The 20,961-nt window shown below is 35.1% G+C and overlaps 2 protein-coding genes across 15 annotated transcripts in view; one reads left to right on the plus strand and one right to left on the minus strand.

The window, feature by feature from the left end:
• Window positions 1-20,961, plus strand: part of il20rb (interleukin 20 receptor subunit beta) — a 203,216-nt gene that overhangs the window by 21,022 nt on the left and 161,233 nt on the right. The window lies entirely within an intron of this gene.
• parla (presenilin associated, rhomboid-like a) lies at window positions 2,774-19,869 on the minus strand. 14 transcript variants are annotated; one of them, XM_087239393.1, is made up of 12 exons: window positions 19,566-19,869; window positions 19,319-19,366; window positions 19,159-19,217; window positions 16,891-17,080; window positions 14,357-14,463; window positions 14,143-14,272; window positions 13,704-13,799; window positions 11,878-12,027; window positions 11,718-11,788; window positions 5,916-6,017; window positions 5,728-5,825; window positions 2,774-3,152 (listed from the first exon to the last, which is right to left on the minus strand). In XM_087239393.1, the coding sequence occupies exons 7-12, from the start codon at window positions 13,747-13,749 to the stop codon at window positions 3,032-3,034; spliced, it is 588 nt and encodes a 195-aa protein (XP_087095519.1). In that variant the 5' UTR covers window positions 13,750-13,799; window positions 14,143-14,272; window positions 14,357-14,463; window positions 16,891-17,080; window positions 19,159-19,217; window positions 19,319-19,366; window positions 19,566-19,869; the 3' UTR covers window positions 2,774-3,031.

Below are 20,961 nucleotides of genomic sequence, written 5' to 3' on the forward strand. Positions count from 1 at the left end.
TGTTGGGGAAACAGGAGCACCCGGAGGAAACCCAAGCCAACATGAGGAGAACATGCAAACTCCACACAGAAATCCCAACTGACCCAGCAGGGACTCAAACCAGCGACCTTCTTGCTGTTAGGTGACAGTGGTAACCACGGAACTACTGTGTCACCGTAAAAAATAATAATGAATAATAATAAAATACCACTAGTGCTAGTGAAAAGAGACTAAATGTGGCAGTTTTCATTAAAGAACTGATAATAAGTAAAAAAATAAAATAATATATATATATATATATATATATATATATATATATATATATATATATATATATACATATATATATACATATATATATATATATATATATATATATATATATATATATATATATATATATATATATCAATGATTCTTGAGATAAAAAAAAACAATTTACAAGATTTATGTGTATTTTCAAAGAAAACTGTTTTACAAAAATGGTTAAAGCAAATAATGCCGTAAAGTTTGAGTTTTGAACTTTTTACTTTAAATTATACTTTAAACGTTACAGTTAAAGATTTAAAATGCAATTAAAATAAATTAAACATTACATGCAAGTCAGAAGCCATTTGGAACATAGAGAAAACTAGTCTACAGTCAAAATGCTTCTAAAATAAACGTAACCATCAATGAGAATAAAACTTAAAATCTTTACTGCTCTGGTTTTGCAAAACTATTTTTTCACATCTGAGAACTGTAGTGGATATATAAATTGGGGACTCAGACTTTTAAAAAAAAGGATCAGGAAGAAGAAACGACACCACCATGCATGATATGAATTGGATCAAGTCACAGATGATGCAATCATAACAAAACTGAACAAACAGGCCTAGATCAGCTTTCATATATTGCCCGATACTGAACACAGAATAGGACTAAGCTATGTGTCTATATACAGTTAAAGTCAGAATTATTATTTTTAAATATTTTCCAAATTATGTTTAACACAGCAAGGAAACTTTCACAGTATGTCTGGTAAAATGTTTTCTTCTGGAGAAAGTCTTATTTGTTTTATTTCGGCTAGAATTAAAGCAGCTATACGTGACGTTTAAAGGCTTAACTAGGTTAGTTAGGTTAACTAGACAGGTTAGGGTAATTAGGCAAGTTATTGTATAATGATGGTTTGTTATGTAGACTATCGGAAAAAATTATAGCTTAAAGGGGCTAATCATATTGACTTTAAAATGTATTTTAAAAAATTATTAACTGCTATTATTTAACTGCTAATTATTAAATGGCTTAATCTAGCTGAAATAAAACAAAAACTTTCTCCAGAAGAAAAAATATTATCCGACATACTGTGAAAATTTCCTTGCTCTGTTAAACATCATGCTAGTAATTCTGACTTCAACTGTGTATGTGTGGGTGTGTGTATATATATATATTTATTTATTTATTTATATATATTTATATATATGATATTTAATTAGGTCAGTAAGGTCTGGCTTTGCTTGGACAACACTTAACAGAAATAATGTCCGATATAGAATATAACGTCATGGTGCAGTGGAGAAAGAATGAATATTGTGTATGACTCCCATGAGCTTGGAGGACTGCATCCATACATCTCTGCAATAAATCAAATCACTTATTAATAGAGTCATCTGGAATGGCAAAGAAAGCATTTCTGCAGGACTCTCAGAGTTCATCAAGATTTTTTGGATTCATCCTCAATGCCTCCTCCTTCATTTTACCCCAGACATGCTCAACAATATTTATGTCTGGTGACTGGGCTGGCCAATCCTGGAGCACCTTGAACTTCTCTTCTTTCAGAAACTTTGATGTGGAGGCTGAAGTATGAGAAGGAGCGCTATCCTGCTGGAGAATTTGCCCTCTACTGTGCTTTGTAATGTAATGGGCAGCACAAATGTCTTGATACCTCAGGCTGTTGATGTTGCCATCCACTCTGCAGATCTCTTGCACGCCCCCATACTGAATGTAAACCCAAACCATGATTTTTCCTTCACCAAACTTGACTGATTTCTATTAGAATCTTAGGTTCATGCTGGCTCCAGTAGGTCTTCTGCAGTATTTGTGATGATTGGGATGCAGATCAACAGATGATTCATCAGAAAAATCGACCTTCTGACACTTTTCCAAATGATCAACTAGAAGTCGAGTTATTATTTGTTGCTCTTAACACTGGGATTGACGACAAGACTTTTGTCAGGCAGTGTATATACACCCATTTGACATAAGAACCTTTTGGAATAACACAATTAGACCCTATCCTAGTTTATTATTTAAGGCAGGGAAAAGCACCCTGGGGAGATGGCCAGTCCATCACAGGACTCTCTCACACTAGTATATACACATAGTTCAGCCATCAAACTCTAACAATTAACTATTGGTGCATTCATTTGCATTCAACTAAATTCACAAAAGCACATATAAAGCATACTCTAGCATGAATCCAGTAAACTACGTGATCATGAACATTTACTATTAGCCCTCCTCCACCCCAGCACCACCTGTAGAGATCTGCTAGGCCGGTTTTACTTCCTTTAAGGCATCAATTTTTCATTGTTTTCACCAAGCAGAACTATATACTCTATTGCAACAACAGTGTAGAAGATTTCATCCTCCAAAATAAAGCTTGTTTATATTTGATACCCGCTGGTTGAAATGATCACTGCGAGAGTTATCACGATTGATACAGACAATTCTTATTTCCTAATTGCCCCAATGACAATGGGAGAACTCTTACTTTAAGGCAATGATGCAAAGACGTGTAATGCAAACACGTAAATATCTTCCTGGAAAAAGTGGCCATTGGCTTGTTTTAATTGTCATTTTGCCATCCGGAACATTGAAATATATAATAAATGCACATTTTATCTTTAAAGCAGGACCGTTTTAAACAACTAGACTAAGTTAATCGAACAACAGTTCGAGACAGAAAAGTGAAAAGGGGGAACGTTACACACACAATGGCTCTTTGGTGTGGTGAGCATCTGCACTTCCATCTGTAGGGTTCAGATCTTGCGGTAAATGATCAGTCCTAAATTTAACCCCCACCTCCACCTGGTCCAGGTCTGCCGGGTGACATGTTCCTCAGTTCATGCCAAAATTTTATTAGTGGCTCGCGCTTCCTCCAGATCAGTTCATGGCCATATCCAATGTACCACCTGAAGAAATGAAGGAGAATAAATGACGTCTAACAAAATTTAACCTTTAAGGGTACAAAGGATAGTTCACTCAATAATGAAAATGTACTAACTACTTAACTTCCCTCAGGTGGTGCTAAACCTTTATGTTTCTCTTCAATCCTTCGAACACATTTTGAAAAAAAGCTAAAAACCTGTAACCATTAGCTTCCGTAATAGGAAAAACAAATAGTATGGAAGTCAAAGGTTACAGCTTTATTTTTTTCCAAATCATTTATTTGTGTTTAAAAAGGGAAGAAAAAAGGTTTAAAAGATGTAAAGTGTGATTAAAGGATGACAGAAGTTTCTTTTTGTGTGTGTGTGAACTCTCCCGTTGTGTATGCACACATTAAAAATTGGAATAGTGCTATCCTGTATACTGTAAAAGCCCCTTTCACACATACAGACCTTTCCGGAAAATTACCGGCAATTTTCCGGAAAGGTTGTATGTGTGAACAGGTCCTTTTTGAAAATACCGGTAAATTCGTTCTGGCTATTTTCTGGAAAGAGAAGTTGTAACATTACCGGCAATTTGCCGGAATGCTGCGCTGTGTGAATGCAGAAGGAAGATTGCCGTAATATGCGCGTGCACGTCTAGAACGTGCTGACGTGAGACGTCTGCTTTAGCCAATCACAACAGTCAGACGCATTTACGTCCGCGCGGTTTATGAGAATAAAAACCTTTGAATATTTTTCCAGACACATTTAGCTGCTAGGAGTTAGTCAGATCACGTTTATATGTTCTTCTTAATGCCAACTGTGTAAATAATCATCCATAAGATGCTTATGATAAGCCGTTGTTTGTTTACCTTCAAGCTTTGCGTGTGCCCGTGAAACAGCCGTGAACGCCAGCACACACATATTATGAACATCTCGACTTGAGAAAGTGATCCTGCCAAAGTTGTTCACAATATTGATCATCCACAGAGTTTGTAATGTAGTCAAATGTTTACAAATACAAGCACAGCCGTTTAAAGCTCATTTGTGGTGAATGATGTCAGAATTTACCGCTATTTTGGAATGGATGTGTGAATGCTCTTTTCTGGAAAAATTCCGTAACGTCCTCGCCTGTGTGAACAGCGCTTTTTTGTATATACCGGTAAAGTCGTTTCGGAAATTTTCCGGATATTTACCGGTATCACTGTGTGAAAGGGGCTAATGTGCCGATTGTGCCGATGAGTTATTACAACTTAATATTTTGAGTTAAGCTAACTCATCTGGAACATAACTTATATACCTTTTTTGTTGCATTTTTAATTATAGATATATTATTTATTCATTTTTACACTTGTTTACTTTTGGATGACATCAGATGATGAAAGTCTTCTGGTAAAAAATGGCTTAAGCGGGTTGACAAAATGTGGGTGTGTTTAGGATCAGTTTGCATATCTTGAACGTGGATTTTTGTTAAATATTTACCAAAAGCAAAGTGTCTGTCTCTACTTGGTTTTAGTTTTTAGGTGTTTTTGTGCGTTAGAAAGGGTTTTAGACAGCTGTAAACATTTAGACGGCTGTAAACATTCATGTGTATATGGCAACACTGACCGCCACTTTCTTATTGTAATGTTGTGGCGTGTTTGAGGTTTTTCTCAGATATCTGCTTCTTTGGTAACATTTGTATTAACATATTTCAAAAACCTGTTTTTAGTATTAAATGAATCATGGTTTATTAGTGAAACCATTAGTCATCCTGATTAATTTAAGGTAAGTAATGTCAAGTATGCAGGCAGAATGTTGGCTCAGTGATCAGCACTGTCGCCTCACAGCAACAAGGCTGGTTTGAGTCCCAGTGAGTAAAGCTTCCTTTGGGTGCTCTGGTTTCCCCCAAACACATACAAAATTGGTGGTAGTGTATAAGTGTGTATGAATGAGAGATTTAAGACATCTTCAAAATTTAAGTTCACCAAACTTAGGGTCCCACTTTATATTAAGTGGCCTTAACTAATATGTATTTACACAGGAATTAACAGTTTGTTACAATGTACTTATTGTGTAAATACATGTATTTACTGTGTACTTATGCTTGATTAAATACATGTATGTAATTACATCTGTAATTAACTTTTGTAAACACATTTGTAAATACATTGTTGACCATCCCTTACACGTTAACCCACCCTTAAACCTACCCATGGCATCCAACCTGTCCATAACCCAGTCTCTATCCCATCTCAAAAGCACCAGAAGTGTTCTCAAATACATTATAAACACAGTAAGTACATTGTATTTATTTTTTGATGTAAGTACATAGTAGTTAAGGACACTTAATATAAAGTGGGACCAAACTTAGACCATGTCCATTAAACTTGAATTATAAAGTCCTGTCAACATCATTCTTAAGTACAACTACTTATCTATTTCAACTAAACTAAGACAATGTCCATTACACTTGTATTGTCAAGCCCTGTCAACTTTTAGACACCTTCACTAATAAGTGAAGTAAACTTAAAAATAAAGGCAGCGCAAACACTTGAACTTTTTTTTTCCCAAGTGTATATTCTCTATTGTGAAATAAGAAATCTGGTCAAATCAATGGTGATGACCACAAGATACTTACACTCCAAACAGAGCTCCACCAAGATGTGCTGCGTGATCAAAAAACCTCCATCCCAAAAGTAGACCGGCAATATCCAGAGCTACAAGAGCTTTTAAAGCCTAAAACATACAAAGCATAGCGATATTCCAGTCCACACATGCACAAGAAAAGTTAAAATAAACGTTGAATTATTCTGCACATCCACTTACATTTCCAGCACTGAAGCTGATCACAGGAAGCAAGACGATTCCCAATTTGGCCTCTGGTATCTTGGTGCAGACTGCAGCCAGTACTGTCATGATGGAGCCTGACTACAGGACACAAACCAATACTGACTTCATAAGGGCTGCATAGCTTATGTGATTATATTTGATTTCAAACATTATAAGATGTTTATAATACAGTTATAATTATATAGGGTGACTTCAGATGAGATTGTAACTTTTTTTGTATTTACTTTTTTCAACCCAGGCTCATTCTGAATACATACCCCTGTATACATTTCTGGAGAGCGTCAAATACGTCCCAGGAGGTATGTTTTTTTGCAGTTTTTGTATATGCGAATCCACCAGAGGATGCTGTGTGCAATTTTTCAGATCTCAAATTTCTCTCGCTCGTGCTCTTCTCGCGTAAATCCACCAGAGGCTGTTGTCGACTGACTGACTGACCGATCGACTGACCCACCCTTTTCCTTCCCTAAACCCAACCCATAGTGTTTTTTAAAAGCACCGATTGACCAGCGCCCACCCACTTCCATAAACCCATCCGACAGTTTTAAAAATCATCTAAAGGTTTTTAGATTTTACCACATTCTCACCCTGTTTTTTACTTATTTGTGTGTGTGTGTGTGTCTCTCTCTCTCTCTCTCTCTCTCTCTCTCTCTCTCTATAAATATATATATATATATATACATACATATATATACATACATACATACATACATACATACATACATATATATACACATACATACATACACATACATACATATACATACATACATACACACACACACACACACACACACCCACACACACACACACACATACATATATATATATATATATATATATATATATATATATATATATATATATATATATATATATATATATATATATATATATATATATATATATATATATGTTTATATATTTATATACACTATATTTTTTGTGCTTGCCCTTGCTCATCTTTATTTTTTGGCTTTTGATTTTTCTTTCTGGAACAGTTCTTCACTTCACTTCACGTCTCAAGTCCGCTGAGGTATGAGGTGAGCTACTGGACACACTGGTAACAGCAGAAAAGCTGTCTTAACAGAGGTAAGCGGTCAAAAGAAAGGCCGTTATACCGTTTTATATTCGTTTTAAAGACGAAATGCAACCATGCTTTCCTTTGGCTACATAATTCGTGATCTCCAGAAATGTATACAAAGCTACACTTTCGGAATGAGCCTATGTTGTTGTTGTTTTTTTATATTCAAACAGTGTTGACACACAACTGTGTTTAAACCCTTTATAAAACAGATTTTTGCATAATAGGTCCCCTTTAATTTCTGGAAATGGTTTGAACTGGATGTTAGTTGGACCAATTTAAAATACTTTTCTGTTCCCTTTATAAGTTTTCATATACCGTTTCAGTAAAGCATGGAATAAATTTTGTTATTTGCTTTACAAGACTTACACATTCATTCAATCACCTTTGGCTAAGTCCTTTGTTTATTAGGGGTCGACACAGCGGAATGAACCACCAACTATTCCAGCCTTTAATTTACACAGCGGATGCCCTTCCAGCTGCAACCCAGTAATGGGAAACACTCATACACTCTCGCATTCATAAACACACTCATACACTACGGCCCATTCATCCAATTCACTTGTTTTACAAAACAAACTGTTTTGGGCTAACTTCATTATTGCATGGTGATTTTAGAGGTTCGTGTTTACTGTGCTTGCCCTTGCTAACCTTTAATAAAGTGAAGGAATTATGATGTTTTCTGTATTAATTATTTAATCCTGTTTTAATTAAATATATGAACTTTTGTTTGTGTGCTTAACCTCATATAACCTTGCTTCATAACAGCTGTCGCTTCATGTGACTGATAAAAGAAGTCAAATTCCGAGAACTTGCTATCAGCAAAATGTTACAACTCTTTCTTTTACATTGCAAAAAATGCTTTTCTTACCTAGATTTTTTGTCTTGTTTCTAGTCCAAATATCTAAAAATTTTTAAATCAGGAAGCATTTTCTAGACAAGCAAAACATACTGTCGTGTTTTAAGAAATAATATGCCAAAATGAAGCGAGTTTTTCCTTAAATCAAGCAAAATAATCTGCCAATGGGGTGAGCAAAATAATCTTGTTTTTCGATTTGTGATAAGATTATTTTGCTTACCCCATTGGCAGATTATTTTGCTTGATTTGAGGAAAAACTCACTTCATTTCGGCATATTATTTCTTAAAACAAGACCATATGTTTTGCTTGTTTAGAAAATGCTTCTTGATTTAAGAACTTTTAGATATTTGGACTAGAAACAAGACAAAAAATCTTAGTAAGAAAAGCATTTTTTGCAGTGCAGGCTGCGTTGCTTTGTCCATCTAGCAGGAATGGGGGAGTAAATATGGTGATAGGTGGCCAACCATTGGTTGAGAAAACAAATGAAGCAGCGATAATTTAATTTAATTTTTTTGGTCTGTGTGAGCAGACAGAGACTGAATGTGCTGCTGTTCTCTGCCACCCAGGGCCCTGTATGCTTTATCAAATTGATTCATTCATTTTATTTAAACTTATTTGAAGCCTCTGACCGATCTTTGAACTTGGTGGACTAGGGGAAAGTCCAACACAAGCAAACACAAAAAAGTATGTCTGACAAAGTTTTTTTCTGTTGCAAAAGAACTCATGATTAGTTTTGAAGCCATCATTTGTGCCTTTCTGAATGAGGTATTTGGTTTCAGGCACATGCTTAGTTGACTGCATTTTATCATAAGAGTACAAGTTTGCACCTCATCAGTCAGTAAAAGAGTGCGGCCTCAGGGTACCATCATAGAGAGGCTCTAAATCACTTTCCAGAACTTGTTCATTTACTGTTCCTCACCGGTGGAATGAACCTGCCAATCCAATGCATCTGCTGATTTACTGCAAACTCTCAAAAGCCACCTAAAAACTCACTTTGCTACAAAATAAAAAATCTTTACCTAATCCCTACCTACTCTAGTTTGTACTTTTAAGGAATACTCTAACAATATCAGCAGCTTTGTATTAGTAGCACACAAGGTTAGTACTCTCTTTATGATTCTTTAAAGCAGTGTTTCTCAACCACGTTCCTGGAGGACCACCAACACTGCATGTTTCGGATGTCTACTTTGTCTGTCATACCCATTACAGGTCTTTTAATCTCTGCGAATGAGCTGATGATCGGAATCGGGTGTGTTTGGTTAAGGAGATATGGAAATTGGGCAGAGCTGGTGAACCTCCAAGAACGTGGATGAGAAACACTGCTTAAAACCATTTGACGCATTCCTCATTTATAAGATGCTTTGGATAAAAGCATCTGCTAAATGAGGTAAGGCCCTATCATACACCCGGCGCAATGTAGTGCAAGGCGCGACGCAATTGTTGTTTGCTAGTTTCAACTTGGCGCAAGAGTCATTTTGACGTCATTTTGACCACGCTGTTTAAATAGCAAAAGCATTTGCACTCATATGTGCGCCCATAGGCGTTCTGGTCTAAAAAAGGAGGTGCGTAATGGCGCATTGCTGACGGGTTGCTATTTTGAGAAATTATAACAGTCTGTTCAATAGACTAGACCAAAGCCTGTCTATAGTCCAGCACAGAGCATGTTAGTTGCGCGCCTAGCTTGACACTGCCTAATACAGACAGGGTGTACAGCAATACGCTAATATCTTTACAAATGAAAAAGAATTAAAGGATTAAAATATTACAAAACATACTGTATTATAATATTATTATATTACAAAACATTTTCTAGCCTACATAAATATTAAAACCATACATTCATGCCTTCTTCATCTCAGGGTTTGTTTTTTCAGTTTATTCATAACAATTTGCTTTTGTATAATGTTATTATTATTAGCAGTATTATTTATTATATGCATATTTATATTTGTTTTATTAAAAACAAGCTTGGGTTTGCCCACCTGTCAGGTTTTAGAACATATAGGGTACAGCATGTGTATTTGGACATAACTCAGTTTTTTGACCACACTTTGTTATTATTGTTCATTTATTGGTTTGCTGGAAATTAGAACTGAATTTAGAAATACTTTTGAAACAAATCTTTGCCCTTAACAAACGAAATTGATTATGTAAAGGATAATGGATGTCTGTGCTGGCAACATGTTACCTTATCCACGACAGTGAAAGTGAATAATGAGGAGGCTCATCTCTCATTCTCGCGCTGTAGATGCTTTGTTTAATAATGTTTTATTGCTAGTGAAGCGCTCAGTTGTTCAACTTACAAAGTCCGGCATGTAAATAGCAAATGCACCATGGCATGACACAACTGACTCTTAAAGGGAATAGGAGATGAGACTCTGATTGGTTTATTCTCAAAACACACCTATAAATCATTAAAAGAATCAGCTCAACCCTGTTAGACCATGCACCAAGGCGCAAAGCAGATTTTTCCATCCTTAAAATAGCAAAAGTGGATTCTGACATGCCCTTAATACTTCTGCGCCTTGCACTTTGCACTTTGGATAGTCACAATAGAGCCCTAAATGTAAACATATCTGCAGTAAAAGCAGCAGTTGAAATGCCAACGCAATCTCAACACAATTGATAACTTTTTGATTTAATGGCTAGTTTGTATGAATTTGTATGATCTCATTCGTACTATTTAGTATTTATTGCTCATCCACAAATGATGATTTGGTTTAGGTGTAGGGTTTGGTGCCACGTCTCCTTTTGAAAATTGACTGGAGTCGTATGAATTAGCCACTAAACTGACAAAATGTAAAATAGTTACATTGAGTTGTGAGATCAGAGATCTAAAAAAATACTTTTTTTTTAGATGTTAGTATCATCAGTATATTAGATATCTATAAGCTAGTGAGCTCCAAAACAGTGACAACATTTGCATCTTGAAAATTTAAACCTGATATAAACATCCAAATTCTGTTGTTTGTCACGTCCGCCTAAATGGATCAGCGATTTCTTTAACATCACCTCACCCTTCAGTTTCTCATCAAACCTTCTGACCAATCAAATGCTCGCTTGTATCTAACATGTCCCGCCTATTTCAAGGCGCTTCTAATTTGCGCTTCATTTGATGCGGTTGAGCTTCATTCTCACTGGTAGAGCTGTGATAAAGACAAAACGCTATTAGCTGTTTTTTTTTTAAAGGGGAGGAGCTACAATATGACCCACCCTGTCTTCTTGTTACAGTTGAGGTTAGCAAACATAGAAAAAAAACAAATCACATTTCAAAGCACTTCATGTGACCTTTAAAGGAGCTTTTTTTTCAAAGGATGGTATTATAAGAAGTGCATTTGTTGCATTATAAGATTTGTTTTTGATCAGTATAATTTTGTGGAATTGAACCAGATTTTAGTAAATACCCAAACATAAAAATTTCGTTTTATTCCATTTTAAAAATTTCTCATGCCATTCAACAGCTTGATTTTCTTTCTCTGAAAGCATTTGAGAGTTTCCTTGGCTGTGTTTTGGATCATTGTCTTGATAAAATGTCCACCCTGGTTGATTTCAGAGAGATTTCAGCTACTGTCTGGGCCTTCACTGCCTTTCTACACCCCCCTTTCTTCATGTGTTCAATACTTTTTCCATGTGTCATTTCATTTTATTACGCATAACTTAATTTGTAAACAAATTTGTTTTCTTTGCATACATGAATTTCTTATGTTTTTACCAACATCCAATGAAAATTTCAAGTTTACAGCACCTTTATTAATATGCTTTCTGAGAAAAATGGTGATGTGTTCAATACTTATTTTCCCCGCTGTATATAACACTTAACAGATGCAGGAAACTCACCGCTCCAAGCGACGGGCCCAGGCGACCAGTAGCTGTTTTAAACACGTAGCTAACAAATGTTGAGATAACACCTTGGGATAACAAAAACACATTTTTAAAAATCATATTAGAGCAGGACTGTAGGAACTAAATACAGATATGTTAATGGTGCTTAATATACCTCCGGAAAGATAAAGAGCCAAAAACTGCTCCCTTCCGAGCAGAGAAACTATGCTAGAGGAGAAGGTCCACAGCACATACATGTTGACCACCATGTGAATGACTGAGTAGTGGCTAAAAGAAGAGAGGACCATGGGAAGGCAACGCGTCTCTGAAAGAGAACAATAGAGGGTGAAAACCTGTAATATCTGGCTAAAAATTGTGGTTATTTTATTTTTTAATAACATTTAAAAAATTGAAAAATTTTATTTTTCCCAAATGATGTTAAACAGAGCAAGGAAATTTTCACAGTATTTTCTATAATATTTTTTCTTCTTGAGAAAGTCTTATTTGTTTTATTTCAGCTAGAATAAAAGTAGTTATTAATTTTCTAAAAAAAAAAAACAACAACAACTTTTAAGGTAAAAATTATTAGCCTTTTAATAATGCCATTCCAAACTATGACTTGTATATTTTTCTCTTCACACAAAAGACAATTTCAACATATATATTTTCATTGTTTTGGCCATACAGTGAACATTAGAAACTGCTGATATTCATTGTACAAACAAAATAAACAGTTATTTTTGTAATCTTTTTTATGTTCTGCAGAATACCGTTAGTCGTGTGTTGTGAATCTATAACATATTCAATTAATTACTAGATTATCAATGACTTTAAAAGTAATCAAGCTTATTTCAGTAAACGAAACTAAAACTAACTCAAAAAATGTTTTTGTTAACTAAAATAAAATACAAAATTCCCAATAAATGTAAAACTAAAAATAACTGAAACTAGTAACAGCCACTAAAAAACAAACCAAATTGAAAAAACATCAATAATTATTTCCAGAATTAATAAGCCCTCATTTTGTGGTGGATAATTTGACTTGAAGGTGGTTAGAGAAACGCATCATTCAAGCGCTCGATTACATACAAAAACATATTTCTATAAAATGCAGGGCTCAACACTAAGGACTGCCCGATGGCCCAGCGCCAGTGTGAGAGACACTTGGGACAGTAGACGGGATCATTACTGGCCCGATTGGGGCCACCTTTTGTTAAATAATTTCGAACAGAAATAAAATACTTTCACATTTTCCATACTGCTCTTTTTGCTTTGTTAACAAACAATTTTGTTCATTATACATATATTATACATTTGAAAAATATTATTTAAATCATTTTTTAACATTTTAATAATCATAAACATTATTTTTGACACATTATTTAATATATGGGGCCAGTGAAAATTTTGGCAGGGCAAGTAAAAAACTAAACCATTGGCCCGATCGGACCAATGAAAAAATCCTTAGCGTTGATTCCTGCAATGTGTTCCAACTTTTCTTCATTTGCTAAAATATTTAAACTAGACATGTATAACTACTTACTCATCTTTAATATAAAGAAGATTGTCTACATTTTTCATAATTTTTACTTTTATTTGTTGCATTTGTACAGTTTTGGATTCAGAGTTTTTTTTTTTCAAACAATCATATTATTTTTATCACGAAGTAAGAGTTTTGGCGGTTCATTCCGCTGTGGCGACCCGACAAGAAAATGAATGAAAGTAAGAGTTTTGAAAAAGGGTTAATGTAAGCTGTTCAAATACTAAACGACATTGGACTGTTCTGTTAATTTAGTTAAACTAGAACTATTAAAACTGAAACTAAATATACGAAAACTAAATATAAACGTGTTCACAAAATCAAAACTAAATGAGTGGAAATGAACTAAAACTAAACTGAAAAGTACGGCAAGTTTCAAAAAGTTGAAATCGAGAAATTCTAATACAAATCTATAATAACCTTGATTATCATAATAACATCTCAGAGAAGCACTTACTTACTGGAGGCAGGGTTCGATGTGAAGTACTTGACTAAAAAGCGTTGCATTGCAGGAACTCTCCAACAACACAGGACCACTGTGTTCAAAGCTATGAGGCCTAAATAACAAAACAGGGTAACATTTTAGTTTGAGTAACAATTCGCACCATTTACTACTGGCTTATTACCTGCCTATTATTAAAATATTACCTGTTTATTACCAAGTATGACCTTATTTTTCTGTAAATCCCTAATCCTACCCAATACCTAGACACAACCACTAGCTTACTAACTATTAATAAGCATTAAGCAGTTAATTAGTAGTTTATCAAGGTAAACACCTTAGTTAATGGTTTGCAATAGCGCAAGTTGAAAAACCAGAAACGTTGATATTAAAATATAGTGCGACTCAAAACAGTAACAGAACCCAAAACTAGAGGATCAGTTGAGTCATACACCAACCTGTGACTGTTTTTTGTCCCTCACTGAGGCCACTCCAAAAACCATCGACCGCAGAAATGAGCAGAATCACCTGCTTCTGGAAGTTGGACAGCTGATTCCACCAGTTGTGCCAGTATGTTGTGTCGTGACCCTGCAGGAAATCTAGTGTAATGAACATGACTGGTATTTTTTGGGCCTAAAATGTGGCTCATTTTACACTGATATTGTATTTTACCTCCAGAAGTGTATCCCGCTTCTCTTCTTTAGCCTCCTCTATAGCCAGTTGCACTCGCGACTTTACTGATTCATACTGCAAGATGGCAGCTGCGCCGAAAGAGCAGCCTGTGAACTGAAATGATGTTAGAACTACCTTGATCTACAAATTATTGAATGGTAACACAAAATAGACATACACAGAGGGCTCGAAATTTACATTTACATTAAGTCATCTAACACACATTTTTAATCCAACGTGACTTAGAATTGAGGAGGCATTCAGTGATTCAACAAGAAGAGGCAATACATACATCATTCATTCATTTTCTTGTCGGCTTAGTCCCTTTATTAATCCGGGGTCGCCACAGTGGAATGAACCGACAACTTATCCAACAAGTTTTTACGCAGTGGTTGTCCTTCCAGCCGCAACCCATCTCTGGGAAACATCCACACACACATTCACACACACACTCATACACTAGGGTCAATTTAGCCTACCCAATTCACCTGTACCACGTCTTTGGACTGTGGGGGAAACCGGAGCACCCGGAGGAAACCCACACGAAGGCAGGGAGAACATGCAAACTCCACACAGAAACGCCAACTGAGCCGAGGTTCGACCCAGCGACCTTCTTGCAATGCATACAAGAAATGCTTATTATACAAAGGAACTTTAGTGCTTAGAGAATTAAGTGCTAGAGTAAAAAGGGGGTGTTTTTAATCATACAGAAAGAAGAGTGTTTTCTACAGGTGGTTTGTCAAGCCCACTCACCCGTGTGAGGCACACTTCATAAATGCAATTTTTATTTTTTTTACTTGGATCTCCAAACTTCAAAGATTTAGGAGCATCTAACCAAAAATGAATGAGCACCACTACAACAAATTGTATATTTAAGGATTTATTTAGTTTATATCTTACAATTCTGACTTAGGCCCAATCCCAATTCTATTTTTGCACCTCTACTCCATCCCCTTGGCCCTTGAAACAGAGTGTGAGCGGGAAGGGCTTCAATTTTACTCCTAAGAAATGGGACAGCACTACAACACCTGCACATGTCATGGCGATCTCTCGCTTCATATGAGATCGATGATCGCGACTGCATGTAATTATTCCAGTTGCGTTATTATTTGGTATTTATCATCAGGAAATCACTGAAGACTACTATATCATGTTATCATAATGGTATAATGTGGCAATAAGATCGTAACTGTACTGTGCACTTACACAGTGGCCATATTCATCGGTAAATGTAAAGATTAAAATCTCTGTTTGAAGGGGTTTCTAGCCCTTCCCCTTAGCCCTACGCCTTCAAGCTAAAGAGAATTGACCCTTCACGTAAACATGCAAAACGTAAGGGAAAGGGCTAATGGGTAGAATTGGGATTAGGCCTTAATAACTCAGAATTTTTTTTCAGAATTGCGAGTTTGTATCATGCAATGCTGGGATAAAAAGTCACAATTACTTTTTTTTTTTATTCAGTGGAAACTGAGGGCGCCCTTGCATTGTCATCAATGGAAACTGGATGTCATCTGGTGGTCATGTTTGGTACTGCGGTCTTAAAATATCTTAATTTTAAAATATATTTTTAAATTTTTTTTAAATATAGTTTTTAAATCTAAACAACCTTGTTTGTGCAGTGCAAACGAATGTTAAAGATTCTTCATTAATCTACTGAATCATTTTTTTTACATTTTCTTTTATGTTTATTTGGGGAAATTCCTGATTTAGTATTAACACAACGCCGAAACAAATATTCAATAGCTTTACTTTTTGACAAAACTAATTAAATCCTTATATAAAAGGTTTCATTGCTCAGTTAATGGCAGTGTTTTGAGCAATACTTTAATTTATATTGTATGTATTGTACAAGTTATGTTGTAAAGCGGAGCGATTTCGGTATGAATGATAGGTGGTGCACTGTAAAATTTACACTATTACTGGCAATTTTTGTAACCAGTAACACTGTAAAATTTACAAGCGCACTGCACATTAACAATTACAGTTTTGCTATAGTATTACAGCACAACTGTAATTATTAATTTAGAGTATGCTAAAACATTTTACAGTATTACTGGCAAGTTTTATAGCATTACTGGATAAATTTACAAGCGCACAGTAAATTAACATTTACAACTGTGCTGTAAGTTTACAGCAAATTTGTAATTGTGAATTTACAGTGCACTTGTAAATTGTACAGAATTACTGGCAACCAAAATTGCCAGTAATACTGTAAATTTGACAGGATTTTTTTACAGTGTGGAATTAACTGCGAATGTGATACAGGAAGCACCAAATGAAACACTGCACAGAAAACCAAACTGCAAATACCACCAGTAGCACCTATTATAGACAAACTAATAAGATCAAGCTAGTTTTACTCTACTTTTATGTTAATTTGAGTTTTAACCAATTTACACGACTTATCCCACCCTGAAAATAAACTGTGGGTTTGAGAAAGACAGAAAGAAGGAGAAAATAATAGTACAAATTATCTGACATTTCCAGGTTTCCTATTTTTAGAGTCTTGCAGTGTGAAAAAAAAAAAACCTTACCCCCACCGTGAACACCAGGGGTCTGAAGAGTTGATGTGGTCTTCTGGGTGGCAAAGGGGGCACAGGCTTGGGTGGCACAGCATGGTTATGTCCCCCTGCTTCAGCTTCTGTCTCTTGCACACCTCTTTTGCTTTCTGATGGTCTCTCAGCTTTCCGGAAGCCACATCTTTGCTGAGGATGGATGTTTAATCTATGGAATATATTTGTTTTCAATAATTGTACTATGTTCTACTTTAATGTAATTTCCGGTTACATTAAAGAGACGGTTCACCCAATAATTGCAATACCTGTTTGGATTTCTTTGCTCTTTTAAACGCAAAAGAAGATATTTTGAAAAATGTTGGAAACTTGTAGGCAGTGAATTGTTTAGTATTAGCTTTTCCTATCACCATATATTTTTATTTCTTGGATGAACTATGCCTTTAACTGCACTTCTTCAACCCATAAATTAAGTTGACAGTCAATTAAGCAGTGTTATTGTTATTTTTAAATCATACTTGCATGTAATTCTAGACCAAATATTCAATATACCGTGGTAAACAATGTAGTGAGCATGTCACAAGTCGTCATTGAATAAAAGCGTGACTTTAAAACCAACTTTGCCTCTATTTTATTGTGCAGCCCTAAAGGATATCAACTGTTTCCCAACATTCTTCAAAATATCTTATTTTGTGTTCAACTGAAAAAAAGAGAAACGTATAAAGGATTGGAACCACTTGAGGAAGAGTAAATGATGACAGAATGGTCATTTTTGGATGAACTACCCCTTTAACTGCTCTTCTTCAATCTTTAATCAAAGTTTACATTCAATTAAATAGTGCTATTGTTGTTTTCAAATCATACATGCATGGTATTTCAGACCAAATATTCAATATACCATGGGAAACAATATAGGGAGCATGCCACAAGTCGTCAATGAATAAAAGTGTGACTTTAAAACCAACTTTGCCTCTATTTTATTGTTCAGCCCAAATGGATATCAACTGTTTTCCAACATTCTTCAAAATATCTTATTTTGTGTTCAACTGAAAAAAAGAGAAACATATTTTTTAAAACCAACAAAAGGTTTAAAACCACTGGAGGAAGACTAAATGATGACCGAATGGTCATTTTTGGATGAACGATCCCTTTAACTGCTCTTCTTCAACCTTTAAATCAAGTTCCAGGTCAATTAAATAGTGCTAGTATTGTTTTCAAATCATACTTGTGTGATTTCAGCCCGAATATTCAAAGTACCAAGGTTTCCAACTTTCTTCAAAATATCTTATTTTGTGTTCAACAGAAAAAAATAATAAATAAATAAATAAATAAATAAATAAATATTATAAATAAATATTATAAATAAGTATAAAGGTTTGGAACCACTTGAGGAAGAGAAAACTACGACAGAATTTTTTTTTTAGCATAAACTATTCCTTTAACTGCTTTTATTCGACCTTTAAGTCAAGTGCTAGTGTTGTTTTCAAATCACACTTGTGTGATTTCAGATCGAATATTCAATACAGTATACCATGGTAAGCAATATAGGGAGCATGTTACAAGTTATCACTGAACGAATGTGCGAATATAAAACCAACTTTACCTCAATTTTATTGTGCAGCCTTAATGGATGTCAATGTTTCCAACATTCTTCATAATCTCTTATTTTGTGCTCAACAGGAATAAAGAGAAACGTATAAAAGTCTGGAACCACTTGAGGAAGAGTAAATGATGACAGAATGTTCATTTTTGGATGAACTATACCTTTAAACTGCACTTCTTCAACCTTTAAATCAACTTCACAGTCAATTAAATAGTTATAAGGATGTTTTCAATTCATACTTGCATGTGATTCCAGACCGAATATTCGAAATACTATGGTAAACAATAAAGGGAGCACGTCACAAGTTATCACTAATTGAAAGTGCGAATATAAAACCAACTTTATCGTAATTTTATAGTGCAGCCCTTAATGGATGTCAACGGTTTCAAACATTCTTCAAAATATCTTATTTTGTGTTCAACGGGAAAAAAGAAACTCATAAAGATTTGGAATTACTTAAGGAAGAGTAAATGAAGACCTAATTGTTATTTTTTTGGATTAACTATCCCTTTAACTGCACTTATTCAACCTTAAAATCAAGTTCTGTCACTTAAATAGTGCTGATGATGTTTTCAATTCATACTTGCATGTGATTTCAAACCAAATATTCAAAGTACCATGGTAAACATGGCGAGCATGTCACAAGTTGTCACTGAACGAAAGTGGGAACATAAAACCAACTTTACCTGAGTTTTATAGTGCAGCCCTAATGGATGTCAATGGTTTCCAACATTCTTCAAAATCTCTTATTTTGTGTTCAACGGGACAAAAAAGAAATGTTTAAGAGGTTTGAAACCACTTGGGAAGAGTAAATGATGACAGAATGTTCACTTTTGGATGAACTACCCCTTTAACTGCACTTCGACCTCTAGTTTGCCTTGAGGATGATGCCCCCTAGTGAGAGAATAATATCAACAACCCTTGGTAGCGTTTACCCTAATATAAGTACGAGGAAATGCACTTTAAAAACAACTACACAAAAAGGTCATCAAGTCATCTCACAAACTGAAGGCGTGAATGTTGAATATACTTATTTACGTAGCATGACAACAACCCAAAATGTCAATATTAAGATTGTTTGACGTTAGCTTACCTGGTACTTTTTGGACACAACGATGATGCATTTATCGAGTTTATTTGTGTCCATTTCATGAAGCAGCTCCTCCATGCCATGTCCCGAATACTGGACTGCGCTTTGCAGCTCGGGACAGTGTTTTGTAACGTATGACAGATTCAGTTTTTTCCTCAACGTCAGAAATCACGTGACACTGCGCAGCTCACTTTACTTACAATAATAACTCTTGACTTAACTTATATAAGATACAAAGACCCATAATTAGTAGACTCCAAAGCAGCAGGTTCTACAGTTGATAGGACCCGAAATGAATACAATGTCTAGAGTTAAACATGTTCAAGGGCGTTATATCTGCGTAGGATCTGCGCATATTAGATGTATTCCTGGATTTATTACACTCTAATCCTTTTTTAGATAGACTACTTATTTTTGTACAGTCTGTGTGCACTCCTAAGTAGGCCAAATGTAAATCTAATTGTCCACTAATGAAGTTAAATGGATGTCCACTATTAGTATTTTCATATACATACCTGACAAAAGTCTTACCTATCATGTTAATAAGTTTTAGGAACAACAAATAATAACTTGACTGCTAGTTATTTTTTTTTTTTTTTTTTTGGTATCAGAAGTGGCTTATATGAAAGGCAAAAGCCTCTAGATTACGCTTATTTTACCTAAATAAAATATGATCATGCCTTGATTTTTATTTATTTAATTATGACAGTAAGGTCTGACTTTGCTCAGACAAAAATCTTGTCAGAAATAATGTCCAGTATAGAATATAAAGTCATGCTGCAGTGGAAAAATAATGAATATTGTGTCTGACTTTCATGAGTTTGGTGGACTGCATCCATACATGAGACAAACTCAATAATGTTCGTGTCTGGTGACTGGACTGGCCAATCCTGGAGCACCTTGACCTTCTTAGCTTTTAGGAGCTTTGATGTGGAGGCTGAAGTATGAAAAGGAGCGCTATCCTGCTGAAGAATTTGCCCTCTCCTGTGGTTTGTAATGTAATGGGCAGCACAAATGTCTTGATACCTCAGGCTGTTGATGTTGCCATCCACTCTGCAGATCTCTCACACTCCCCCATACTGAATGTATCCCCAATCCATGATTTTTTTTGTTGACAATGCTGTTATTAGGTCATTAAAAAATGATTGCACCTCTTAGTTTTAATTTTTTTTCTTTTTACCAATTTAAAGCATTTATTTTACAATAATTGCATAATTAATTTTCTTCTCTCTCTCTCTCTCTTACAGTTTATTCATTTTGTGCCTGCGTGATTTACAAATGTCTGCATAAACTACACTTAAATTTCATGATTGATTTAATAATTATAATTTGCAATGTACTTTTTGTGTCAGACTTTGTCTTCATAAACTATTTCTTTTACTGAATTTTGCCTCACGTT

The sequence above is a fragment of the Danio rerio genome, chromosome 2 (assembly GCF_052040795.2).
Source record: "Danio rerio strain M-AB ecotype USA chromosome 2, GRCz13ab, whole genome shotgun sequence".
Lineage (NCBI taxonomy): Eukaryota > Metazoa > Chordata > Actinopteri > Cypriniformes > Danionidae > Danio > Danio rerio.